The sequence below is a fragment of the Nannobrachium achirus genome (genome assembly GCF_963921795.1).
Source record: "Nannobrachium achirus genome assembly, chromosome: 3".
In the NCBI taxonomy this organism is placed as follows: Eukaryota; Metazoa; Chordata; class Actinopteri; order Myctophiformes; family Myctophidae; genus Nannobrachium; species Nannobrachium achirus.
In genome coordinates this window covers 68909518-68933385 of record NC_137812.1, presented here as the reverse complement: position 1 = coordinate 68933385, position 23868 = coordinate 68909518, and the positions used below count along the sequence as shown (strand labels likewise).

The following is a 23868-nucleotide window of genomic DNA, read 5'->3' as shown; positions in this document are numbered from 1 at the left end:
CATGGAGACAGCTGGATCTTCACCTAGATCTCCATACATGGAGACAGCTGGATCTTCACCTAGATCTCCATACATGGAGCTGGCCAATACCGCCCCAAGCGTGACCTCGCCCTTAGGGCGTCTTACTGGTTATGATATTCTAAATGAGGTTATAGCCACTGATCGGGTTAATTTGAGTCCATGACCATCGTGGACTCACATGAACCCAGGGACGTGCTGGCCATTGGGAGAAGCGGGACAACTCCCGAACGGCCGGTTCATTCCCGGCCGGTCCAGGCCGGCCATTAGGAAAAAATGTTTTAATAAAATGGCCTTCGTTCCATTTTGGGGGCTGGGCGGCCAACAAAGTAAATCGTCACTGAAACCTTGTATCTCCAATTTTCTACAAGCACACAACGCCTCGCGGTGCGAGGCGTTGTGTGCTTGTAAATCGGCTGTTTTCACTAGTTTAAATCATTTTTAAAATGATAATTACAAAACAAACGGTTTTGGACATACAAGGTTTCCACCCGACAACGACAAAATATAACTCATGTACAGTAATTGGCCCACTGGCTTGTCACTTGTCATGATCTGAAATGGCAAATCTTTGAGTAGCAGCAGCGCTATAGAGAGAGATCTCTCTCTATAGCGCGCAATGAGGGCCTCTCCAACTCTTTTTCCCGGCTGAATCAGGGGCCCAGCACGTCCCTGCATGAACCCAAGCAATCAGCGGTGGAAAAAGTACTCCAATTTGGACAGTTGTTTGTGCTGTGCTGCTAAGGTTAGAGATGCACCAAAAGGGTTGACATTTTCCATTCCATACTTTCCTTTACAGAATTAAATGAGTGTTAATTCCGGGGGCTCTCTCTCTCTGTCAGATTAGTGCAAGGGGTCTTTTGGCGTGTGACCTCTCGCTGGGGTAGAGAGCCCAATGTTCCTTCTGAAGGACCAGACTGTTGCATTATTGACTGCATTCATTTCCCCATCACTGCAGTGCGGTCTGCTGAGTGACCAAGTTACTTCTGCATTTGTTGTTTTACATTTCAAATGACTCTTCACCCAATTATTGCATATCTATCCGCATATCTAACCGAACAATGACCAAATAATACACATCACATTTCATCACAGATATTGTACACATATCATTTAGTCCATTTACTTCAGCATGATCAATACTGTTGATCAACTTACATTATTCATATAATGATACGTTTTCATCATCTCCAGCATAGAGACCTGCAACTCTGTGCATCACTGCTGCCAAGTTCCTCTTTCTTGAACACCCCTGTGATGTTGTAATGGCCCAGTACTTTCCCCCCTGTGTGTCTCTATATCACATCATATACTAGATCTAACAGCTCTAATAGATCAATGGTTAAAAAAAAAAAAAGAAAAAAAATGCCAGAAAACCCTTACCCTAACCCAGGTTCGAATCCGGGGTAGAAGAGGATATAGTGACATCTTTAAGTACAGATTGTACTTAAAGTTGCATTATATCACTATTATATCCAATACACATTGTACTGTAAAATGTACCAACATTGATGCAAATCAGAGGCAAATATTGTTTCTCTACAAGAACTATTGAAAAGTTACTTTGTTGATTTTAGATAATTAGCCTATTAAACATACTTTACTAATCAAGCCCTATACTTTGTCTATTCGAAAATAACCAATCTACAACCCCACCTCACATCAAGCTTGTAGAAGTATGCCATTCTACATTCTGTTAATATACTTCAAGTATATTTGAATGGCAGTAAACTTTTGTACTTGTGTCAAATGTTGAAATCTGAATATTCTTTTTACATTGTGGTATTGCTATTTTTTCTCAAGTCAATAATCTCAGTATTCTTCCATCACTGCATGGGTCACATCATGGTTTACATCTAAATGCTCTCAAAATGAACTAGTCCAAAGAGGCATCACGCCCACTAGTGGCTATGTGAAGAAATGCAGCCAATGTGACCCAGATGGAAGGTCTCAGAACCAAACACTTTAACCACAGTAACAACGTTTACTGATGATGACAGAAACAGAGTCCTTTGTTTGTCCCCTAGCTATGTTTTCATTACTTTGGTTCATTTTCAATGAATACAAGTTTGGTATACAACATTTACTTGAGTAAAACGTACAAAAGTATAGGCATTAAAAGTTTTCAAATGTAAAAAAGAAAAGAAAAGAAAAATCCTTTGAAAATAGCCGGCTATTTTCAAATGACCAAAAAAGTCTGGAGAGGTTTTGTAATAATATAAATCAAAAATCTACAAACTAACTAAAGTTTTCAAATAATTGTATGTGGAGTATAAAAGTACAATATTTGCCTTCATGGAGTAGAAGTAAAAGTATTGACATCTGGAAATAAGGAAGTACAGTACAGAGTAAATGTACTCAGTTACTTTCCACCGACCACCACTCTGTTTAACTTAGTAGGACACACACTAATGATGATGAAAGTCATGACACTGCATTATTTTGTGAAGAGTGACTCATGCTGACTCATTCTATTTTCAGTCTAGTGATCAGACGTTCAGTCTGGAGTCTGGACATATTTTATTTTACGCACTTAACGTGTGATGGTCATGTTTTAACATCTATGATTGCGACCGTATTGATCAGGCCTATAACTCTGCTGGACCTGGAGAAATGTCTATAAATGAATCTCTCACTTTCTTGTATTTCATTAGCCTACTTCATAATCACAAAGGTAAATGGTGCAAAGGCGCTTTACAGAGATTGTGCATTACATTCACCCATTCACACACACATTCGATGGCAGAGGAAGCCATGCAAGGCACACCAACCTGCTCACAGGGAGCAACTAGGGGTTCATAGTCTTGCTCAAGGACTCTTCCACACCAACTCTGGGGGAGCCCAGGATCGAACTGGGAACCCTTCGGGAACCCTTTGTGTTTTAAGACGGCAACTCTACCCCTGAGTCACTGCCAGCTCAACTGTTATTGCCATGCTGTGCTCAAAAACATGATGAGTAAGACTAAATCTAAGGTGCGTGGGTGGGTATGCTGGTATGGCAGTGTGTGCATGTGTGTCTGTGTGCCAATAGAGTCAAAGTCACAAACGGATGTGGGTCACCAGTATCAAACAGTATCAAATCATGTACAAACACCAAATGAACCGTCCATTCCTTACCCCTTATCCCAAACTCTTTTGTCCTTTTTTTTAAAAATGTTTTTATTTTTTTTATCTACAAGCTCACAACGCCTCGATTTGGTGTTGAGGGGGAAAAGAGCAGAATAAGTACAGAGTGAAATGTCTCAAGTTTATTAGGTAATGACGGCTCAAGTGGTTAAATATCTGAAAACACAAATTGATATGAATCCAAAATACACTGATGATTGTGCTGTCAAACGATGAAACTATATGGAATCTATGAAAAGGTTGTGGGGGGTCCCTGCTTCATCTCTCCCTCAACTAAGGGGTCCTTGGCCTGAAAACGTTGAAGACCCCTGCCATAACCTATAAGCAAGCAGGCCGGCTCTATTAGCTCAATGGTCTAAATTTCAGCACTTACGTGGGACATCAAGTTCAGATCCGGGGTATAGGAAAAGTTACATAGGGCAGGTTTAATTAATGTGCTTCTGCTTTAAGTGCAGCTTTTCATGCTTTATTCAGATGAGTCTCTCTACAATTAGAAGGAGACATGAATCAAGGAGAGAGATGTGGAAGGACATGCTGCCAAACAGCCTGGGTCAGATTCGAACCCGGGGCAGGCTGCACAATACTGCAATACTGAGCCTTAAAGGCATGTGCTCAGTGCTCAGTGGTTCTAAACCTTCTCTGGATTAGGGCCCACTGACTTGAAAATATGCATTTCCATCCATCCATCTTCAACCACTTATCCGGTATCGGGTCGCGGGGGTAACCAACTGAGATTGCCAGATTTCCTTATCCCGAGCAACTTCCTCCACTCCCTCCGGGAGTATACCGAAGCGTTCCCAGGTAGTCGGAGGTCTTAGGGTTTTTTCGTGCTAATCAGTCTAAAAGCGCCAAACTTTGCACAGGTGTAGCCCAGGGCTTGCTCTAATGATTTAGCTAGGGCGCCCGAGTCGGCGACCTTCAGGGTCGCCACAGCGGCCAAATCAAGTTGGGCTCCCATCGACTTTCTATACAGGAGGAAAATACCCAGAAAAACATTTATTTTCTGGGTATTTAAGTAGGAAGTGAGGGGTCTAACTAGGGGTTTGTCATGATGCTGAATCCATTGCAAGCATTTGTTTTGCACAAAAAACATTCCTTGGGCTACAAATGGCCCCAGAAAACGCCCCAGCTAAATCATTAGAGCATGCCCTGGGCTACATCTGTGCAAAATTTGGCGCTTTTAGACTGATTAGCATGAAATTACCATTCTATCTCCCTAAGGCCCCCGACTAAGGCCAGTGTGGAGATATAATCCTTCCACCTGGTCTTTGGTCTGTCACGGGGCCTCCTCCCAGTGGAACGTGCATCGAGGACCTTCCTAGGAAGGCGCTCGCGGGGCATCCGTACAAGATGCCAGAACCACCTAAGCTGACTCCTTTCCAAGTGTAGGAGCAGCGCTTCTACTCCAAGTCTCTCTCGGGTGACTGAACTTCTCACCCTATCTCCTGCTGTTCCGATTCTCTGGCTGATCTCCTTCTCCGTCTTCCCCTTTCTCTCATTCGTGAACAAGACCCCGAGATACTTAAACTTCTTCACCTGGAAAGGTTATAAAAAGTGCATCATGTTGATAGATTGATTGAAGAATTTATTAGAAGTTTGCGTAGGAAACGGTACAGTTTCATGACAGTACAGTTCACTGGTACAAGGTCAACTAAAAGTATAAACACCTCAAGAAAGCTTTTGAGCTTGTTTCAAATGGGGTCTTTTTTTTATTGGTCAGGGGGGAAGTAAGGATAATAGGTTTGTTTTCTTTTACCAGTTTGGAGTAGCAGCCGCCTCTAAGTGGCTTTTCAGATTGGTTTTAAAGGAAGGTAGGGATTTACACTCCTTTAAGGCCTTCGGTAGGGTGTTCCACATTTTAGTAACATAGCAGGAGAACTAATTTAACCCTTTGTTTGAGCCAAATCTAGGTTGTACGTGATCCGTGGAGCTGCCTCTGCTGTTGTAGTTGTGGACATCCTTGATGTTTTGGAAGTATTTTATCAGGTACATGCAGGGTATCTTATTGGTGTAGTGCATCTTGTATCTCGTGTATCTTGTACAAGTATCTTGGACTCCCGGGACCCCCCAAGCCGTGGGTCCGGGGGTCCTTCCCCCCCGAAACTAGAGTTGTTCTGGTGAAGTTTGTGAGTTTGATACTTTTATCTACTCCAGTATCTGACCTATACTCCTGTTCGCAATTTGGTGTGAGGGGAGTTTCTCACCTGAACTGAGTCAGTGGGTCCCTAGACATGAAAAATCACAGAGGTGCTCGTCCGCCATAGTGGCACGAATGGCGCAATGGCCAAATCAAATATGGCCGCCATCGGCTATAATGAAAATCCAACTTTTGTGCATATGCACAAGCAATACCTCCATTCTGACTAATTTGGGTGCGGGGAATTCATTTCTGATATTGTTTTGACCATTTTGAGTGATTTGGACCTTGAAAGGTCATGATCAAGGTCATTTTGTAATTCCGAAGACCATGGCCACAACTTGGCCATTGTTAGGAGTAAAAACAGGTGCTGTAGGTCTAAATCAACTAATTCTGACATGTATAATTCATTTCTGGTATTGTTTTGACCATTAAGGATCATCTTGTCTTTGAAATATCAATATCAATGCCATTTTTCAAAAACGTTTTTGTCTTTACTAGCACTTTTATTTCATTTTTTCATAATAGTTTGTTTTGTTTAACAAAATACATACTATAGTGATAAATATAAGTAAACACCCACATCTAACTTTAAAGGGGGACTTTAAATGGGTGTTTAAATGAGCAAATAAGACTATTAAATACGAATAAAAGTGACAAATAAGATCACATAACAAAATCACACACAAAATTAAATAACAATTTCCCTCAAAGTGCACCATATTGTGATTCTGTGTATGCAAGTTAGTGTGATGTGCTTTTACAGGATGGATTTGCCATTGTTCCATCTCAAAATATGATGCACAGAACTCCATCAGCAAGGCAGCCATAACGTTAGAGTGTCACGCTTCAGACATGTCAGGAGTGTACTAAAGCCAAAGTGTTCCATCCATCCATCAGGGCTTGACATTGACTTTTTGAGGCACTTGTCCTTTGGACAAGTACATTTCTCATTCACTTGTCCACTTGTCCGGGCACAAAAGTCACTTGTCCGGTTAAACTGAGTCAGACATTGAAATAGAATGAATAACAAAAGGACTGCTAATGACCCTCCTTGCTCCCTCCACTCCATAGTATAGTATATGGGCAGTCCATAGTCTGCATACAGCACAAAGGACAAGCCTAATGTCATGACCTGATCCATGTTCTATTGGTTCTAGTCTTTCCTCAGGTTCCTTAGCTGTTGCAAGCACTAGAAAGGTGCCTTGTTGGTCTCAGCTGTTGTACTTCTCTGCTACCAATGCTGTGTCTTGTTCTGTCAAAGTCTTTGCCTCTCAGTCTCCATAGATATATTGCACTTGGTCAGAAGCCATAACTGCATGTTTAATCCCCACCTGGCCCATGCAGTCATCTCCAGTCTCCAAGGCATATGTGCCTTGATCACTGTTTAGCTAGTGGTGCTCCAAGATCAATGCAGTGGAAGCATTTCCAATTTTCACCAGTGCCATTCTGCAGCCAGTGCTTGTAAATATGGGGTGTAGTATAGCAGTTACGCGAAGGAGACAACAACTCTCTGGGGTCCGCCATAATTCCAACATCCCATTATTCCGACCATTAGGTTAGTGAAGGTTAGGGTTGGTTATAATGGAGTCAGTACATGCACCATGTGTCAGCCTCCTCAATCCTATTCAAGATGTCTGGGATCTCTACTCCACCTTACTCCACCTTTGTCATCTTCATCAGAGACAATGGTAAATGGACTGCATTTACAGTATATATTGCTTTTCTCCAAAGCACTTTACAATTCACCCATTAACACACCATGAAACCATGCAAGGTTCCAACCTGCTCATCGGGAGCAGTAAGGGATTCAGTGTCTTGCTCAAGGACACTTCGACACATAACCAGGAAGAGCTGGGAATCGAACCTGGAACCTTCAGATTTCAAGGCAGGCGCTCTATACTGAGCCACTGTCGTCCGACAATGATGGTAACGTTGCCACAGGCTTGATTGGACACCATATTCCGAACACACAGCTGGAGAACTGTTTGTTCTCCTCAGACACCCAGAATTTGGAAAGTTGCTGAGGGATGGATGTGTCTACTAGTAAGACGCCTCAGGGCGACATGCGTGCCAATTCTTGGCCATCTGGCCAGTGATGTGTATCGGAACAGTTACACATAATGGAGACCCCTGCATGATCAGGGGTCAACAATGTTATGTAAAAACATGCCAGATATGTCCTTAATATTGATGACATTGGGACAGGGATCTCCATATATGGGCATAAAACATATGTTAAAAGCCAAGCAGGGCCTTGGCGAGTTAGGGCCTGGGTTTGATGTCTGGGGATCCCCATATATGAGCATGAGGGGTTACCCTAACACGCATCAAAAAGGTAGCACATCCAAAACTTTAAATCAGTGGAGAATAAAGTACTCACGTTTACACTTTTTTATTGGCACAAACCAACAAGAAAGCTTAAGCATTTCGGCTATGAACCTTCATCAGAGCATTCTGGGTGTGTCTGTCAGCTCTGTTGTCTCTGATGATGAGGGGCTGGTGGTGAAGAGATCCCAGACCTCGATCTAGATTGAGGAGGCTGGTGTTACATGTGGAGTCAATTGGCCCCATTATAACTAAACCTATCCATAACCCTAAGAGTTGTCGTAGTCTCCTTCGCATTAATGCTATACTACACCCTAAACATTCAAGCACTGGGGATGAAGGAGATCTGGCTGCAGAATGGCACTAGGGGTGCACTATGGCACATGATTCCACTGCATCAATCAGTCTCTCATCTTGGAGCACCACTAGCCAAGACAGTGATCAAGGCACATATGCCTTGGAGACTGGAGATGACTGTATGAGCCAGGTGGGGACTAAACATGCAGCTATGGCTTCTGACCGAGTACAGTACAATATCTTAAAAACTTTGGAAAAGCAAATACCTTGACAGTACATGGTAGCAGAAAAGTACAGTACAACTGCTGAGACCATCAGGGCACCTTCCTAGTGCATTTCTTGCCACCTGCATGCAACAGCCAAGGAATCCGAGGAAAGACTAGAACCAATGGAACATCGATGGATGGAAGGAACACTTTGACTTTAGTACACTCCCATGTCTGAAGCGTGACACTCGTCGATATGGTTGCTGGGCTGGTGGAATTCTGTGCATCATATTTTGCCATGGAACAATAGCAAATCCATCCTGTAAAAACACATCATACTAACTTGCATCATAATACACAATCACAATATGGTGCACTTTGAGGGAAATTGTTATTTAATTTTGTGTGTGATTTTGTTATGTGATCTTATTTGTCACTTTTATTCGTAAATAGCCTTATTTGCTCATTTAAACACCCATTTAAAGTCCCTATTTAAAGTTAAATGGGGGTGTGTACTTCTATTTATACTAGTATGTCTTTTGTTATTAACAAAACAAACTATTATGAAAAAATACAATAAAAGTGCTAGTAAAGACTAAATCGTTTTTGAAAAATGGCATTGATATTGATATTTCAAAGACAAGATGATCATTAATGGTCAAAACAATACCAGAAATGAATTATACATGTCAGAATTAGTTGATTCAGACCTACAGCACCTGTTTTTACTCCTAACAATGGCCAAGTTGTGGCCATGGTCTTCGGAATTACAAAATGACCTTGATCATGACCTTTCAAGGTCCAAATCACCCAAAATGGTCAAAACAATATCAGAAATGAATTCCCCACACCCAAATTAGTCAGAATGGAGGTATTGCATGTGCATATACACAAAAGTTGGATTTTCATTATAGCTGATGGCGGCCATATTTGATTTGGCCATTGCACCATTCGTGCCACTATGGCGGACGAGCACCTCTGTGATTTTTCATGTCTAGGGACCCACTGACTCAGTTCAGGTGAGAAACTCCCCTCACACCAAATTGCGAACAGGAGTAAAGGCCAGATACTGTATTAATCAGGCTTAACAGGAAATGAATGGGTACAATTTCATCCTTTCAATCCTTTTAAATGTACATTTCATATTGTTTTGCACAACAAAAACGAGGAACACACCATAGTCTATTTGACCTATTTGTTACGGTATATTCGGGAAATGATCAACAAACAGGGACATTTGACTCATCATAACTTTGTGAGTCAGGCGGTGTGTGTGTGTGTGTGTGTGTGTGTGTGTGTGTGTGTGTGTGTGTGTGTGTGTGTGTGTGTGTGTGTGCGCGTGTGCGTGTGCGTGTGTGTGTGTGTGCGTGCGTGCGTGCGTGCGTGCGTGCGTGCGTGCGTGTGTGTGTGTGTGTGTGCTGTTTACACACAGAGTCCCTTATCAGCCATGGCAGTGCAGAGGACCTTGCTCAGATAAATATACGCTGGTGGTCCCTGGTCTTCTCATTCTCTCCATAAAGGACCCCTCGGCAGCACAGCGACCAGAGCGGTGCACCTGAACACTAACCATGGCTCCTACACTAACTCTACACAGAGTGGTGGGACTTCTCCTACTGCTGGGCCTCTCGTCTGTTGTAAGTCATTACTTTATAATGCACTTGTTTTGATTGATTGATTGGTTGAGTATTTTAATTAGACAAAAGTGGAGAACATAACAAGTATAGTCAATACATTAAAAGAATGTAGTAGGCTACAGTACAAGTACAGTTAAACACCCTGCCTAAAAGGAACATCCCAAATAAGTATTTTTTACGTCGGAAGTCCTAGGTATTCAACTTTAATTTTGTAAGTCTCAAAGAGCTGCAATAAGCATTCGCATACAAGAAAGTATCATCACACCACCACTATAAAAGAAACAGAAACAAAGCGTTTAAAACATGGGAGCATAAAAAAAAGAAGAAAAAAAGAAACAAAATGCTTGGTTAAAAAGGTAGTTTTATTTTTGTGCTGCGCTGTGAGCTTGTAAATCTGATATTTTTGAAAAGATCATGACAATTTGAGCAAGTCTTTGAATATTTTCACCCAATTCTATTCTAATCTAATTAATAGACTAATAGACTAATTCTAGTCTATTCTAAATAAGTGGTTCTCAAACCTTTTCATGTCAACGACCCCCGCACATTATATTTATTTGGCTGCGGACCCCCATATCACATATTTAGTTCCAAGAAGCAACATTTGAGTTACAAATGTTTGCTTTAAAAATAAATATATAGTCAAAGATAGGCTATGTACACATTTTCACCTAAAAATAAAATAGCAGATCTACATGCTAATGCCGTGCTGTGAGCTTGTAGGCCTATATCTGCTATTTTTCAACAGCTAAAGTATAAAGTATAAAATAAGGAATGGATTAAAAGTGTCAACCGACTGTGTGGTGCTCTCAGGTAATAGGAGGAGAATAGGACTGTGACTTCAAATCACTATCACTATTATCACAAGCTTTTGCACTGGAATACGATTAACAAATGAAAAATATATTGAACAAGAACATAACAGACCGATTCGCTGTGTACACCACCATTGCAAGTACAACACAATGTTACACATAGATTCTCCATTCTTCGATTGACCAACATTAGCAAGATTAAGAGGGTTTATGCTTCTACAAATTAGATATATGATTGATTGATTGATTAAATACTTTATTAACGGTCTGCTAAGAGGATTTGAACCCCAAGAAAGCACTATATGACTACTTATTTCTATTGGGGTCCTTTGTACTCATTTCATGGAATACAGTATTTACGGTTAATTACCCAGCCCTATATTATAGCTATATTTCAGCAGGTGTTCTTTGTGAAGCGAAGCGTTTTACAAAGCGACAGGAATAACCTAAACTGTTTCTGTTCCCGCAGGAGATGATGTCTCCCATGAGAGGAGACGGCACGCCGACTCGCAGAGGGGACAGCTCAGACCCATGCACGCCAGACGACACATTTGTACGAATGTTTGATGGGCCTATTATAAATTAAATACAATATTTTTGACTATTATGTTTGGACACATTCAGGATATAAAACTGACTTGACTTTTCTTTATTTTATCATTATTAATAAATTAAATTGTATGAATGTAAATGATGATATAATAATGCACATTGTTCTTCTTGGTTTGCTTTATGAAATTAATTATTTAATTTATTTATTTTTGTGACAATGCTTAGTTTTAGTTTAGTTTTTACTATAGTTTTAGTGTTACTTTATAGGACATTGTGTCGATAATTTCAGTTGGATTTAGTTAGTTTTGTAAACACACAATAGTTTTAGTTAGTTGTGTTTTATTTTGTAATTATAGTTTTTTAAATGTTAGTTTTTGTTATTTCTTTAGTTTTCGTTAACTATAACCTAACCCCCCTCTCTCTCTGTGTGTATCCAGGGAAAGTATTGTCCCACGACGTGCGGCATAGCGGACTACCTGTACACCTACCAGCCGTCCGTGGACCACGACCTGGAGGAGATGCTGAAAGAGCTGAACCGGATCGCCAACCTGACGGATGAGGCTGAGGAGAAGGTGGTTTATATGAAGGACTCTGCAGCCGCCGCACAGAAGAGCGGCCAAGGAGGTGAACACACCACAGAGCAGAAAATATATAGATTTTTTGGAGATTGATTGATTGATTTATTAAATACTTTATTTGAAGTTTGCATGGGAAAAGGTACATGACAGTACAGTTCACTGATACAAGGTCAACTAAAAGGATAAGACCACAAGAAAGCCTTTGTGCTTGTTTAAATTGGGGTAAATTTCTTCTCAATTCATACAACATTAAATGACAGACAAATAAAACACGGTAGGCTACTAGGCAAAACTCCTTCTTCACAGTATAGGTACCGTTTTAATGTTGTGAAACATAAGCAGTGGTGTACACATCCAAGTAATTTTGATGTACTTTAACTTTACTTGAGTATGTCCAATCTTCAGTGCTTTTACTTCTACTCCACTACATCTCAGAGGCAAATATTTTAACTCCACTACATTTATCAGAAAACTTTACTTACTAGTTACTTTGTGCATTTTGATTATAATTACAAAACATACATCAACCACTTCAGCCCGTTATACATTTCGGCCTTTTGAAAATTGAACTGATCTACAAGCTTGTGAGCTTGTTGATCTGCTATTTTCAAAAGATTTGTTTATACATTTGAAACATTTGAAAACTTGTGAAATGGGACACTGCGTCGGGGGTACTTTCTACTTTTTGTACTTTAAGTACATATCAATATAGTTGTACTGATGCAGATGGTTGCTATTATCATGTCTTCCAGACGTTTACATCAAACGCTCGTCCAGCATGTTGGACGATGTCCTTCGCTTCGAGAAGACCATCATCACTCAGGAAACACAAATGTAGTAAGTTGAAATGAAATGAATAGCCCTGGATATTCTGTACTTCAAAATACATTACAATAAGTCTTTAACTATGGTAGTTTGCATTAAAAACTCAACACAATGATGTAATTAAATTAGGATTATCCCACTAAAGTTGAAGAACAATGCATACAGTAGTTACATACGGTCACTGACAGTTTTGATATGAATGTGTCCTGTCAACCAATCCATATCCAGTTATGTTTACTATTACTATTACTATTACCATTTGCATTTCGTCACTGTCGGGCAGAAACCTCGTATCTCCGAGTTTCAAATTTGTATGTTTTCTCACCAAGTAAAGCCCTGCTTCATCATACAAGGCCATCGCATAAAAGTAGTGAAAACAGCCGATCTACAAGCACATGTGTGCTTGCGGTGCGAGGCGTTGTGTGCTTGTAGATCTGCTGTTTTCACTAGTTTAGTTCATTTTTAAAATGATAAATACAAAACGAACGGTCTTGGACATAGAAGGTTTCCACCCGACGACGACGACGACGACGACAATTTGACGTATTAACTTTTGCTGTCCTGGCTTATTGTAAATCGCTCTGGATTAAGGGCATGATCTGCTAAATTGTACAAATCTTTGTTTGTCTCTTTGCAACCAGTGAACTTCAGAATCAGATTACGTCCAACGAGAGACGCATGGCCGACCTCCAGCAGTTGGCCCTGCAGTTGGAACAGAGATGTGACGAGCCATGCAAGGACTCGGTGGAGATCCAACCCACCACGGGGACGGGTAAACAAACAGCACTTTATTTGACCCACAGGACGTCCGTCGTCCCCAGGGGTTCACCAGGGGTTTCTCAACCCATCAGACCCAGCGTTTTGTCCTTTGTTGATTTAAGTTCAGACACAGATCAATAAGCAGCCATGAGTACACTGAGTGGGCTGAGAGTTACAGCAGTGGCGTCAGTTCAGAAAACGCTAAGGTATGGCAACATGACTGGTGTCTTCGCTCGCGTGCAATACACCAGTCATGTTGCCAACAGGCATGATACATTTATTTTAAGAAGTACATTCTATTTTTCCCCCCTTTTCTACGGTTTCTTGGGCTGGATATGGCAGCCGGGAATGGTTTTCAAGTGCAGCTAAACTTGGCATGTTAGTAAACGTGCCACAATTAACAATAATGCATTGCACCTGTGCTGACCTGTGGAACCTGGGAATATACCATTCTGTCATTATGGGGAGAATACAAGTGCAGAGAATATAATTATAATACCTTGTTAAAGTGACCATTTTGTTAAATTTTGCATTTTTAGTTATTTTACTGTAATAATAACCAGCACAGATAGACAAAGAGACTTTCATGGATTTATATTTAAAAGTAACTTTTAATTTCCCCCCTGGACCCAGGGTATGGCAGCTGCATACCCCTGCCATACCCAATTGAAATTAATGTTCAGATAGATCCCAATCCCAATCCCACAGACACAAATTAACACCATACTTAATCATACTACTGAGTCACACCAAAAGTATCAAAAGTTGCAGATCTGCGAGCTGTAAATGTGGCGCGAAGTGACGTGTTTAAAGCTTGTAGATCAGTTTCGTAGTAAACGTTTTTGACAGAGACGACATGTGTTGTGGTTCTCAGACTGTCAGGACATCGCCAACAAAGGAGCCACCACCAGCGGCTTGTACTACGTGAAGCCCAGCAGAGAGATGGAGCAGTTCCTGGTCTACTGCGAGATCGACAACTTTGGACGTGGTTTCACCGTCCTGCAGAGGGTAGGAGACACTTCCTGTAATAACAATGCTGCTGTGTCGTAACTGTCCTCTTACAATTTATACAGTCAAGTTCACACACCCCATGAAGTCTTGGAGATTGTTTAGTTTTTGTCACATTCCTAAGCCAATAATTTGACTGGCGGAGTCTCCTACTCAAAGAGTCACCTACTGAGTCTCCTTGACTGATGATGACCCGGTTATCAAATTTTTGGCTTAGAAATGCGACAATGTGACTAAAAATCCTGTTTCATGGGGGCGAGTAAATAGAAAATACGTCATTTTTGGGGTGAACTAATCCTTTAAACCCTATATACCACGGTGTCCCCATAGGTCTATCTATACTTGACTCCCTCCTTTTTACCTCTACACCAAGCATCAGCTAGTTTTAACCGAATGTAAGCCCCCAGAAGAGGGACGCAAGGATTCGGTTGACAATGCCTTCTATTCTTCTTCTATTGGTACTATTGGTGCAAATGGAACCCATTTGGAATCCATTTGTACACTCAGAATTATAGGGGTCCTTGAAATTCAAAGGTTTTTGAACAACTGATCTAGGAATAAATACAAATGTATAAATATATTTAAAACAATAGTGCAACATCAACTGAAGTATTAAAAATACAAGATAGATAAATTACAGTAGGTGATATGGGAATGGGAATAGCATAGACTGGCATACTTGCTGATACCGATACCATTTTGGGTGGTATCGGCATGTATGAGCCTTTGAACATTGTGTGTCTCTCTCTGTCCACACAGAGACGGGATGGAAGCGTGGACTTCCACAAGAACTGGATCCAGTACAAGGAGGGCTTCGGCTACCTCTCCCCCGACGACACCACCGAGTTCTGGCTGGGTAACGAGAAGGTCCACCAGCTCACCGCCCACTCCAACATCCCCACCGTGCTGAGGATCGAGCTGGTCGACTGGGACGGCAACAGAAAGTATGTCAACTTCACAGTACATACATTGTGCCTTGAGATTTTGACTTGCCTTGAAAAGAGTTTGAAAGAGCACTGCGTCGGATTATGCAAGAGGAGAGCAAAGACCTGTGAGACAAGGCAAACATAACCCTGTCAGGGTTCATTGTGGGCTAACTTTGTAAAACAGACATGTTGACTTAATTGGCTAAAAGTTACGTTAGTGCGTTGGATCTGGGCATCTGAGTGGAATGGAGCAAAGTACCTGACAAAAATTATATTAAAAGAACTCCCATTACAGCTTCAAAAGTAAACAACAAACTATACTATAACAACTGTTCAAACATTGTCCAAATTGTCAAATAATGTCACAATATTATAGTGACCCTGGAAAAGACTTGGCCGTAACTCGCTCCTCAAAGGGAGCTATAGCTCTCTTGGCGTTGCCTGTCCGTCTGCTGATCTGGAGACCAGGGTTTGATTCCAGTTCGATTCTCGAAACGCTCTATGGAAATGAGTCAAACTAGATGTACAGTAACTCCTGTACAACTCCTACCACAACTCCTACAATTCCAAGTGCTTGATCAGGGTGGAGGGTCCACACTTCAAATATGATTATTTTGGGGGGTTGTGGCCTGAAAAGCTTGAGAACCACTGGTCTACACGATAGATGCTACTGCTGCTGTGTACTGTATGTATATGTATACGTATGTACAAACTGTAGATACTGCGTTGGCTGCTGCCTCTTGTATGAGGGATGTGTTTAACTGGGCCTCCATGAAGCAGGATGTCTCTCCACATTTAAAATGATTATAACTCGCTGAATTCTCAACCGATGTGTCTATGTCTATGGTTTACACCCTCTCCAAGACCCAAGAGTAGGGGTCAGCATGTGACAGGGGGGAAATGGCAGCAAATTAATAGGGGAGAGAAAAAAGATTGCCTGTGTGCCAAATCCACACATCAGTTCTCATCTCAGGGTATTGTCGTCTCCACAGGTATGCTGACTACGCCATGTTCAGGCTGGGGGCTGAGATAGACATGTACCGCCTGACCTACGCCTACTACTTCGGTGGCGACGCCGGAGACGCCTTCAACGGCTTCGACTTCGGAGACGACCCCAGCGACAAGTTCTTCACCTCGCACAACGGCATGCAGTTCAGCACCTTCGACAAGGACAACGACAAGTTCGACGGCAACTGTGCCCTTCAGGACGGCTCCGGGTGGTGGATGAACAGGTGTCACGCTGCCCACCTCAACGGGAAATACTACCAAGGTGAGATCAAAACACAACCTGATGCTATGAAATACTACCAAGGTGAGACCAAAACACAACCTGATGCTATGAAATACTACCAAGGTGAGATCAAAACACAACCTGATGCTATGAAATACTACCAAGGTGAGACCAAAACACAACCTGATGCTATGAAATACTACCAAGGTGAGACCAAAACACAACCTGATGCTATGAAATACTACCAAGGTGAGATCAAAACACAACCTGATGCTATGAAATACTACCAAGGTGAGACCAAAACACAACCTGATGCTATGAAATACTACCAAGGTGAGACCAAAACACAACCTGATGCTATGACATACTACCAAGGTGAGACCAAAACACAACCTGATCCTATGAAATACTACCAAGGTGAGACCAAAACTTATGGTTAGACCTATAACCTTATCGTTGGCCTATAGCCTTATTAGAACAACCTTATGGTTGGAACAAAGCTTATGCTTTGACCAAAACTTAGTTCTCCCAAAGGAGAATTCCGGACTCGCCGTCTCACCACGTTAATCTGATGCTATGATATCCATGAACGATCCGTCTAGTTTTTATTTCGAGTCTTCAGCAGCTCTGACCACAAGCCTTGGGATTTTACACAAAACTGCTTATTTGTGTTGCTTGACAATACATTTTTTCCTATGTATTTAACTTTAATAACGGCAGAAATGTCTCCAAAGAGGTTGGCCTCTGTGTAGCTGCTGTAAAGAGGCCAACTGCTGCTAAATCCCATGCACTCACGTCACCTCCGGTCAGAGCTAACCTGCTAGTAATAGACGTTATCCAGGTAGCTCAGTCGGTAGAGCTCTCGCCTTTGGACCACAAGGTCATGGGTTTGACCCCGGGCACCGCCAATCAGTGTATGAGTAGCACGGCTTGGGTGCAGCAAGGCATGTGGCAAGTACTGGGAGCTGATGGTAGGTGTGGTGCTCCACCTCAGCAATCCATCTCCCAGGGGTCTAGTGCATTGTAACGGGGACAGACTCCCGCGTGTTACCGGCTGATACCGACCATAAGCCACTCCTGACCTGCCTACTTGTTGTTGCACCTCCAGTCCTCCAGACCAGGGACGTGCAGAGCATGTTAGAGAGGTAGGGGCTGACATTTCTTAAAGGGCCTTTTGGTGAAAATATAGAAAGTAGCAGACCTCCAAGCTCACAACGCGATGTGCTGCGACGCGTTGTGAGCTTGGAGGTTGGCTATTTTCGGTACTTTGGACATTGGACATGTGTGCTTCAAAGCCCTGTTTCCCAAACGTGCTGTGAGCTTGTAAGATCTGCTATTTTCACTGTAGTTTGGGTCCCGGGAAACTCTCACACCTAGTGTGAAGTGAGCTGTGCTATTTATGAGTTTATTTCATGAAGCGTCCCGCAAAGCCTGGCCGATGTGACCCTGGGCGTACAACAAACTTTGAGTGCTTTGTGCCAAGATGTAAACCAGATGTAGGCCAGATGTAGGCCAGATGTAGACCAGATGTAGGTCAGATGTAGGTCAGATGTAGGCCAGATGTAGGTCAGATGTAGACCAGATGTAGGCCAGATGTAGGCCAGATGTAGACCAGATGTAGGCCAGATGTAGACCAGATGTAGGCCAGATGTAGGCCAGATGTAGGTCAGATGTAGGCCAGATAGATGTAGGCCAGATGTAGGCCAGACAGATGTAGGCCACACTTTAAAGCCAGATGTTGGAGCTTATCTCCTTCCAGGAGCACCGCTCAAAAACAAACCCTCATTGTAAACTCTCTCTCCATCCATCCAGGTGGAAAGTACACGGAGAAGGACGCGGGCGAGTTCGGCTACGACAACGGCATCATCTGGGTGACGTGGCACAACCGCTGGTACTCCCTGAAGGAGACCACCATGAAGATCATCCCCATCAGCAGGATCACGCCGGGCAGCGGGCAGCAGGCGGGCGGCGCCAAACAGTTTGCAGGATTAGGCCTCTAAGAAGAACATGGACCTGCTCTCGTTTTAATCGTTTTTAACACACGGGTGGCAAAACTGAACGGTCATCTGTTGTCGGTGGAAGTAGAGTTCAGTGAGTTGCACCTGATCTATCTTGAACAATTTACAAATTGGGGCAATTGCTATGGCTAGTGCTAAAAAAACGTAAAACCTATACAGTATAGACTGTAGTTGACTGGGGGGTACCCCAGGGCTCTATTCTAGGTCCACTAGTACAGTGGTTCTCAAAGTGGATTTCAGGGTCTCTCTAGGTTCCTTTATGGGGGCCTACATTGACCTGTAACTTTGACAGTGTACACATGGAACCAAATGGACCATAACAGGTCCATTTTCGGTTCCATTTGTACACTGTCCACGGTTCCAGAGGATCCCCAGCAAAATGAGGAACAGTTTAAACTCTTAAAGCTCTATCACATTGGTCGGCTCTTTTCGAACAAGGTTGACAAATGTTGAAGATATTCTCTTATGGGCGTCCCTGGCCCAAACTCTGCTCAAATAGGTGCCTGTGACCAAATCAATTTGGGGGGTCTTTGACATGTAAAATATCTGAGAACCATTGCCACTATAGTAATTCCCCCAAATACACCATATCTCTCGAAAATAGCAGATTTACAAGCTCACAAGCAAGTCGATCTGCTATTTTCACCAAAGGTTCAACCCCAAAATTTGGACACGAAAGGTTCAAGTGTTTGAGAGCATCAAAAAGCACCTCTCCAAAAATCCCGGGTGGTTGACTCCGTGCGACGTGTCCTTAAGTGTAAAATGTGCGTCTTGTGTATACGTTGTGAGATGTGTGCTTGACATTCTGATCTGTCAGTCTTTAAACCCCTTCACAAATGTTTTGACCTCTAAATAAATGTCTCTTCTTTCTCTAAAGATGTTGTTTTGGGTTTGATTTATACAGTAGAAATCGGTCTGCTATTATTCACCAAAAGGCTCCTTTAGAAATGTCAGCCCCTGCCTCTTTAACATTCTCTGCACGTCCCTGGAAATCGGTTATGTTAGATACATAGACGGCTAGCCAGACTGACAGACAGAGCAAGGAGTGAAGACAGGTAGTAACGCAGAGGGATTATAGGAATAAAGAAGCACAATCAGAGTTTTTCATTATAACACGTGTTGAGACATATTCAAATGAGATGAGCTTTGGAATTGATTTATTGATATTGGTCTGTTATTACGATTACAGTAACGCAAAGTCATTTCTTATTCGTGATTAAAAACTGAAAAATGTGTAGCCTACACACAGGCACTCACATGCTCACACACGCAATCACACACTCACTCACGCACACATGCATGCGCACATGCACATGTGCTGCGCACACACTCACACACGCATGAACGCGCACCGCACACGCATGCACGCACACGCGCGCGCGCACACACACGCGCGCGCGCACAGTCGCACACACGCACGCGCGCACACACACACGCGCGCACACACACACACACACACACACACACACACACACACACACACACACACACACACACACACACACACACACTCAGGCAGTGATAAATGGGATTCGATATTTGTCATAACGCTGCGCGCAGGCTTTTGACTAATGGACAGCGTGGCTTCACAAAGGAGCTTTTAACGATATTAAATACCAGACCTGGAAAAGACCAGAGAGCATTTAGCAATCTACGCTCTCTGTCAAGAGGAGAGGAGAGCCCCCCTCACTCACAATAGATCCACCAAGGTTTCAATGCCTTGCCCGAAGGCACTTTGAAGGACAAATGTCCTGTCATGGACACATTAGCACACATTACACCAGGGGCGTCACAAGGGGGGTGAAAGTGGGACTGAGTTACTAGGGCCCAAGGTGGAGGGGGCCTTAATTATTTTATACTTTAGCTATTGAAAAATAGCACATATACAAACTCACAGTTCGGCACCGAGTGCTGCGCTGCGAGCTTGTAGATCTGCTATTTTTTTTTTTTGAAAATTTGTGCAAATCTTTCAATATATGTATTTTTTTAAGCGAACATTTGTAACTCAAATGTTGCTTCTGGGGGGTCCCTGGAACTAGATATTTTGAGATGGGGGTCGGTGGCCAAATGCATATCATTTTGGGGGTCCTCCATGAAAAAGCCTGAGCACCACTGACATATAAAACATAGGTTTTTAAAAGAAAACCTTATAAAGGATTTAATTTTCCAAAAATAGCAGATCTACTGTACAAGCTTGCAGCGCGGCACCGTGAGCTTGTAGATCTGCTATTTTTCAATAGTTAAAGCACAAAAATGCTCCCCCTATGAAGAACATTCATGGGGGGCCCGCAGTGAATCCTTGTACCCAGGGCCCAGAATTTGGTGTGACACCCCTGCATGGACACATTAGCACACGTTACACTCTTCTAAACCATGTTATAGACTAGAGGCAATGGCACACTTCTTTTGTTAAGGGATTAACTGAAAAGATTTACTGTAAGGCATCGATGCCTTCTGAATGATAATGTTGCAGCAAAAAGGGAAAACAATATATAAAATAATAATAAGATCTGTTATCGGTGGTGTAAAATAACTAAGTACTTTTACTCAGGTACTGTAAGAGTTCAATATACTGGAGTATTTACTTTCTACTCCACCACTTACATCTCAGAGGCAAATATTGTACTTTTACTCCACTACAATTATTTGAAAACGATTTGTAGATTTTGATTATCATTACAAAACGTGCATTACATTTCGGCCATTTGAAAATAGCCGATCTACAAGCCCACAACGCGACGCAACGCAACGCAACGAGTTGTGAGCTTGTAGGTCTGCTATTTTCAAAAGACGTTTTATACATTTAATTTGCAAACTTGTAAAATGGGACATTTTGCATAATGAGTACTTTTGGTACTTTAAGTATATTTTGATACCGATAGTTTTGTACTTTTAATAAAGTACATTTTTAAATTCTGACTTACTTACATTTTTACTTTTCCCACTTTTTCACCTAATGTTAAGCCCCAGAATAGGGACCCTATGTGGCTAATAGGAGCAGTCTTCTCTTGATCTGTTAAAAGATCTTGGTGTGATTATTGAAGACACAGTAGGCCTATGGTTGGGGTCACCCAGTTTAATGGAGCTCTTCCATGCTAGGCTTTGTATGCAATTAGAACATATATTAATATTCTTTTCAGAGTAATACTTCATGAATGTGTCCATCCGTGATGATTATTTTCAAAACCAAACTTTTTAGGAGGATGAAATAGTGAGCCAGGCTCAATTCAATCTATGCGGCATGAGAAGTTTTATATATATCTTTAATTAATATATACTTTATATGAAACAAAATGGTGCTTTTAGCTGATGATGGAATCAATCATTTGAGCAGAGTTGGCAAGATGCCCGTAGTAGTATTTTAAATGCTAACATCATATTATATAGGCCTATCTGTCAACCAACTCCTGATTTATCCTCCAGACTGTTCCTGCAAAATCAGTAACAGTAAAGCACTATTTTATTATTTATTGTTGTATTTTAAGGCAAATGCATATATTCGTTCTGTTCTACGCTTAATCTTCTCTTGTGGGGTCCTCCCTGCGGGCACCAAATATGTTGAAGAAAATCTGTTATTAAAAGGTTTGCTTTATAATACATGGGTGGCAGTGGTAGAGTAGCTGCTACAGAGTGGTGGTCGCTTGGCAACTGGAAGGTTCCCAGTTTGAATCTGAGCTCCCCCAAGAGTTAGTGTCGAAGTGTCCTTGAGCAAGACACTGAACTCCTGATTGCTCCCGGTGAGCAGGTTGGTGCCTTTCATGGTTTCCTCTGCCGTCAGTGTAGGCTATGGATTTGTGTGTGAATGGGTGAATGTAATGGACAATCTCTGTAGGCCTAGTGCCTTGGATAAAGGTGCTATATAACGACTACTTACAAATATGGAGAGACTGTGTTGAACACTTCCAGCAGCTTTAGACATGCAGTGATACCTTTTTCTTACACAATAGTAGTGAACAGGAACACATGCTGTTGGTGTTTGTTGTGATTCACATGGTGGAACGTAACAGAATTTGGCGTCACACCAAATTCTGGGCCCTGGGTACAAGGATTCACTGCGGGGCCCTGTGCTTTAACTATTGAAAAATAGCAGATATACAAGCTCACAGCGCGGCACCGAGTGCCGTGCTGCGAGCTTGTAGATCTGCTATTTTTGAAAAATTTCAAATCCTTCTGAGGTTTTTTGAAAAACCTATGTTCCGTGGAGCATAGGTATGTCAGTGGAGCTCAAACCTTTTCATGTGAAGGACCCCCAAAATGGTATGTATTTCTATTTGGCCACAGAACCCCATCTCAAAATATTGAGTTCCAGGGACCCCCCCCAGAAGCAAAATTTGAGTTACAAATGTTCGCTTAACAAATATATTCAAAGATTTGCACACATTTTCACGACTTTTCAAAAATTGCAGATCTACAAGCTTGCAGCGCGGCACTCGGTGCCACGCTGTGAGCTTGTATATCTGCTATTTTTCAATAGCTAAAGTATAAAATAATTAAGGCCCCTCCACCACCTTGGGCCCTGGTAACTCAGTCCCACTTTCCTACCCCTTTTGACGCCCCTGACTGCAATACTGAGGCATTTGTACTTTACTTGAGCGTTTCCAATTTCCAGTACTTTTAGTTCTACTCCACTACATCTCAGAGGCAAATATTATTCTTTTACTCCACTACAATTATTTGAAAAAAAAAAAAGAAAAAAAAAAAAGACTTAGCCTATTAGCCTATACATATCACCCATTTGAAAATAGCCTATTAGCCTACACGTTCACAATGCGTTGTGATGCGACTTATTGCGAGCTTGTAGATCTACAATTTTTTCCACCACTGCAGACAATATGGAGAGAATGTGATGAACATTATGAGCAGAGACATGCAGTAATCCCGGCTTACACAATACAGTGCTGGACAGGAAGGAACACATGCAGCCAAATGTTCGTGTGATTCACAAAGCTCTTGAGCAAGACCTTTTCTCCCAAAACAAGCTGCAGTTCTGACCCAACCATACATGAGTTGAGATGTAACACATTGACATTGCATTAGTTATTATTATTGATGTTATCTTTCTGTACAGTATCTCTGCTACCCTCCCCTTCCCCCAACGCATGGCACTCAGTTTATATGACATATGCACTCAAAGGACAACAATCTTCTTTTGTATGTTTTATCCTTTTGACAGAGATGTACAATCATCATGTAGCCTATTTACATTTTCTTGAAATGGAAAAGGGTTACGGAAAAAACACCAATATAGCATTCCAAAATTGAGTCTCGAATTAGGCCTTATTTTATGCAAGCAGTGGTAGATGATTGAGGTGTGTGGGTGGATGCGTGGGTGTTTGACACGCGGTATGTGGGTGTATTTGTCTTACAATGCATCATCAGTACACTCCCCTTAACTGACCAATTGAGTCAA

The 23868-nt window shown here is 42.1% G+C and overlaps 1 protein-coding gene across 1 annotated transcript; it reads left to right on the top strand.

The window, feature by feature from the left end:
* Positions 1–9586: 9586 nt before the first annotated feature.
* Positions 9587–19334, top strand: fgg (fibrinogen gamma chain). Its single transcript, XM_080722011.1, has 9 exons — positions 9587–9746; positions 11031–11114; positions 11551–11737; positions 12444–12528; positions 13158–13288; positions 14150–14283; positions 15043–15227; positions 16202–16479; positions 18253–19334. Exons 1-9 carry the CDS (start codon positions 9681–9683, stop codon positions 18438–18440), a joined length of 1338 nt encoding a protein of 445 aa, XP_080578137.1. The 5' UTR covers positions 9587–9680; the 3' UTR covers positions 18441–19334.
* The last annotated feature ends 4534 nt before the right edge of the window (positions 19335–23868 follow it).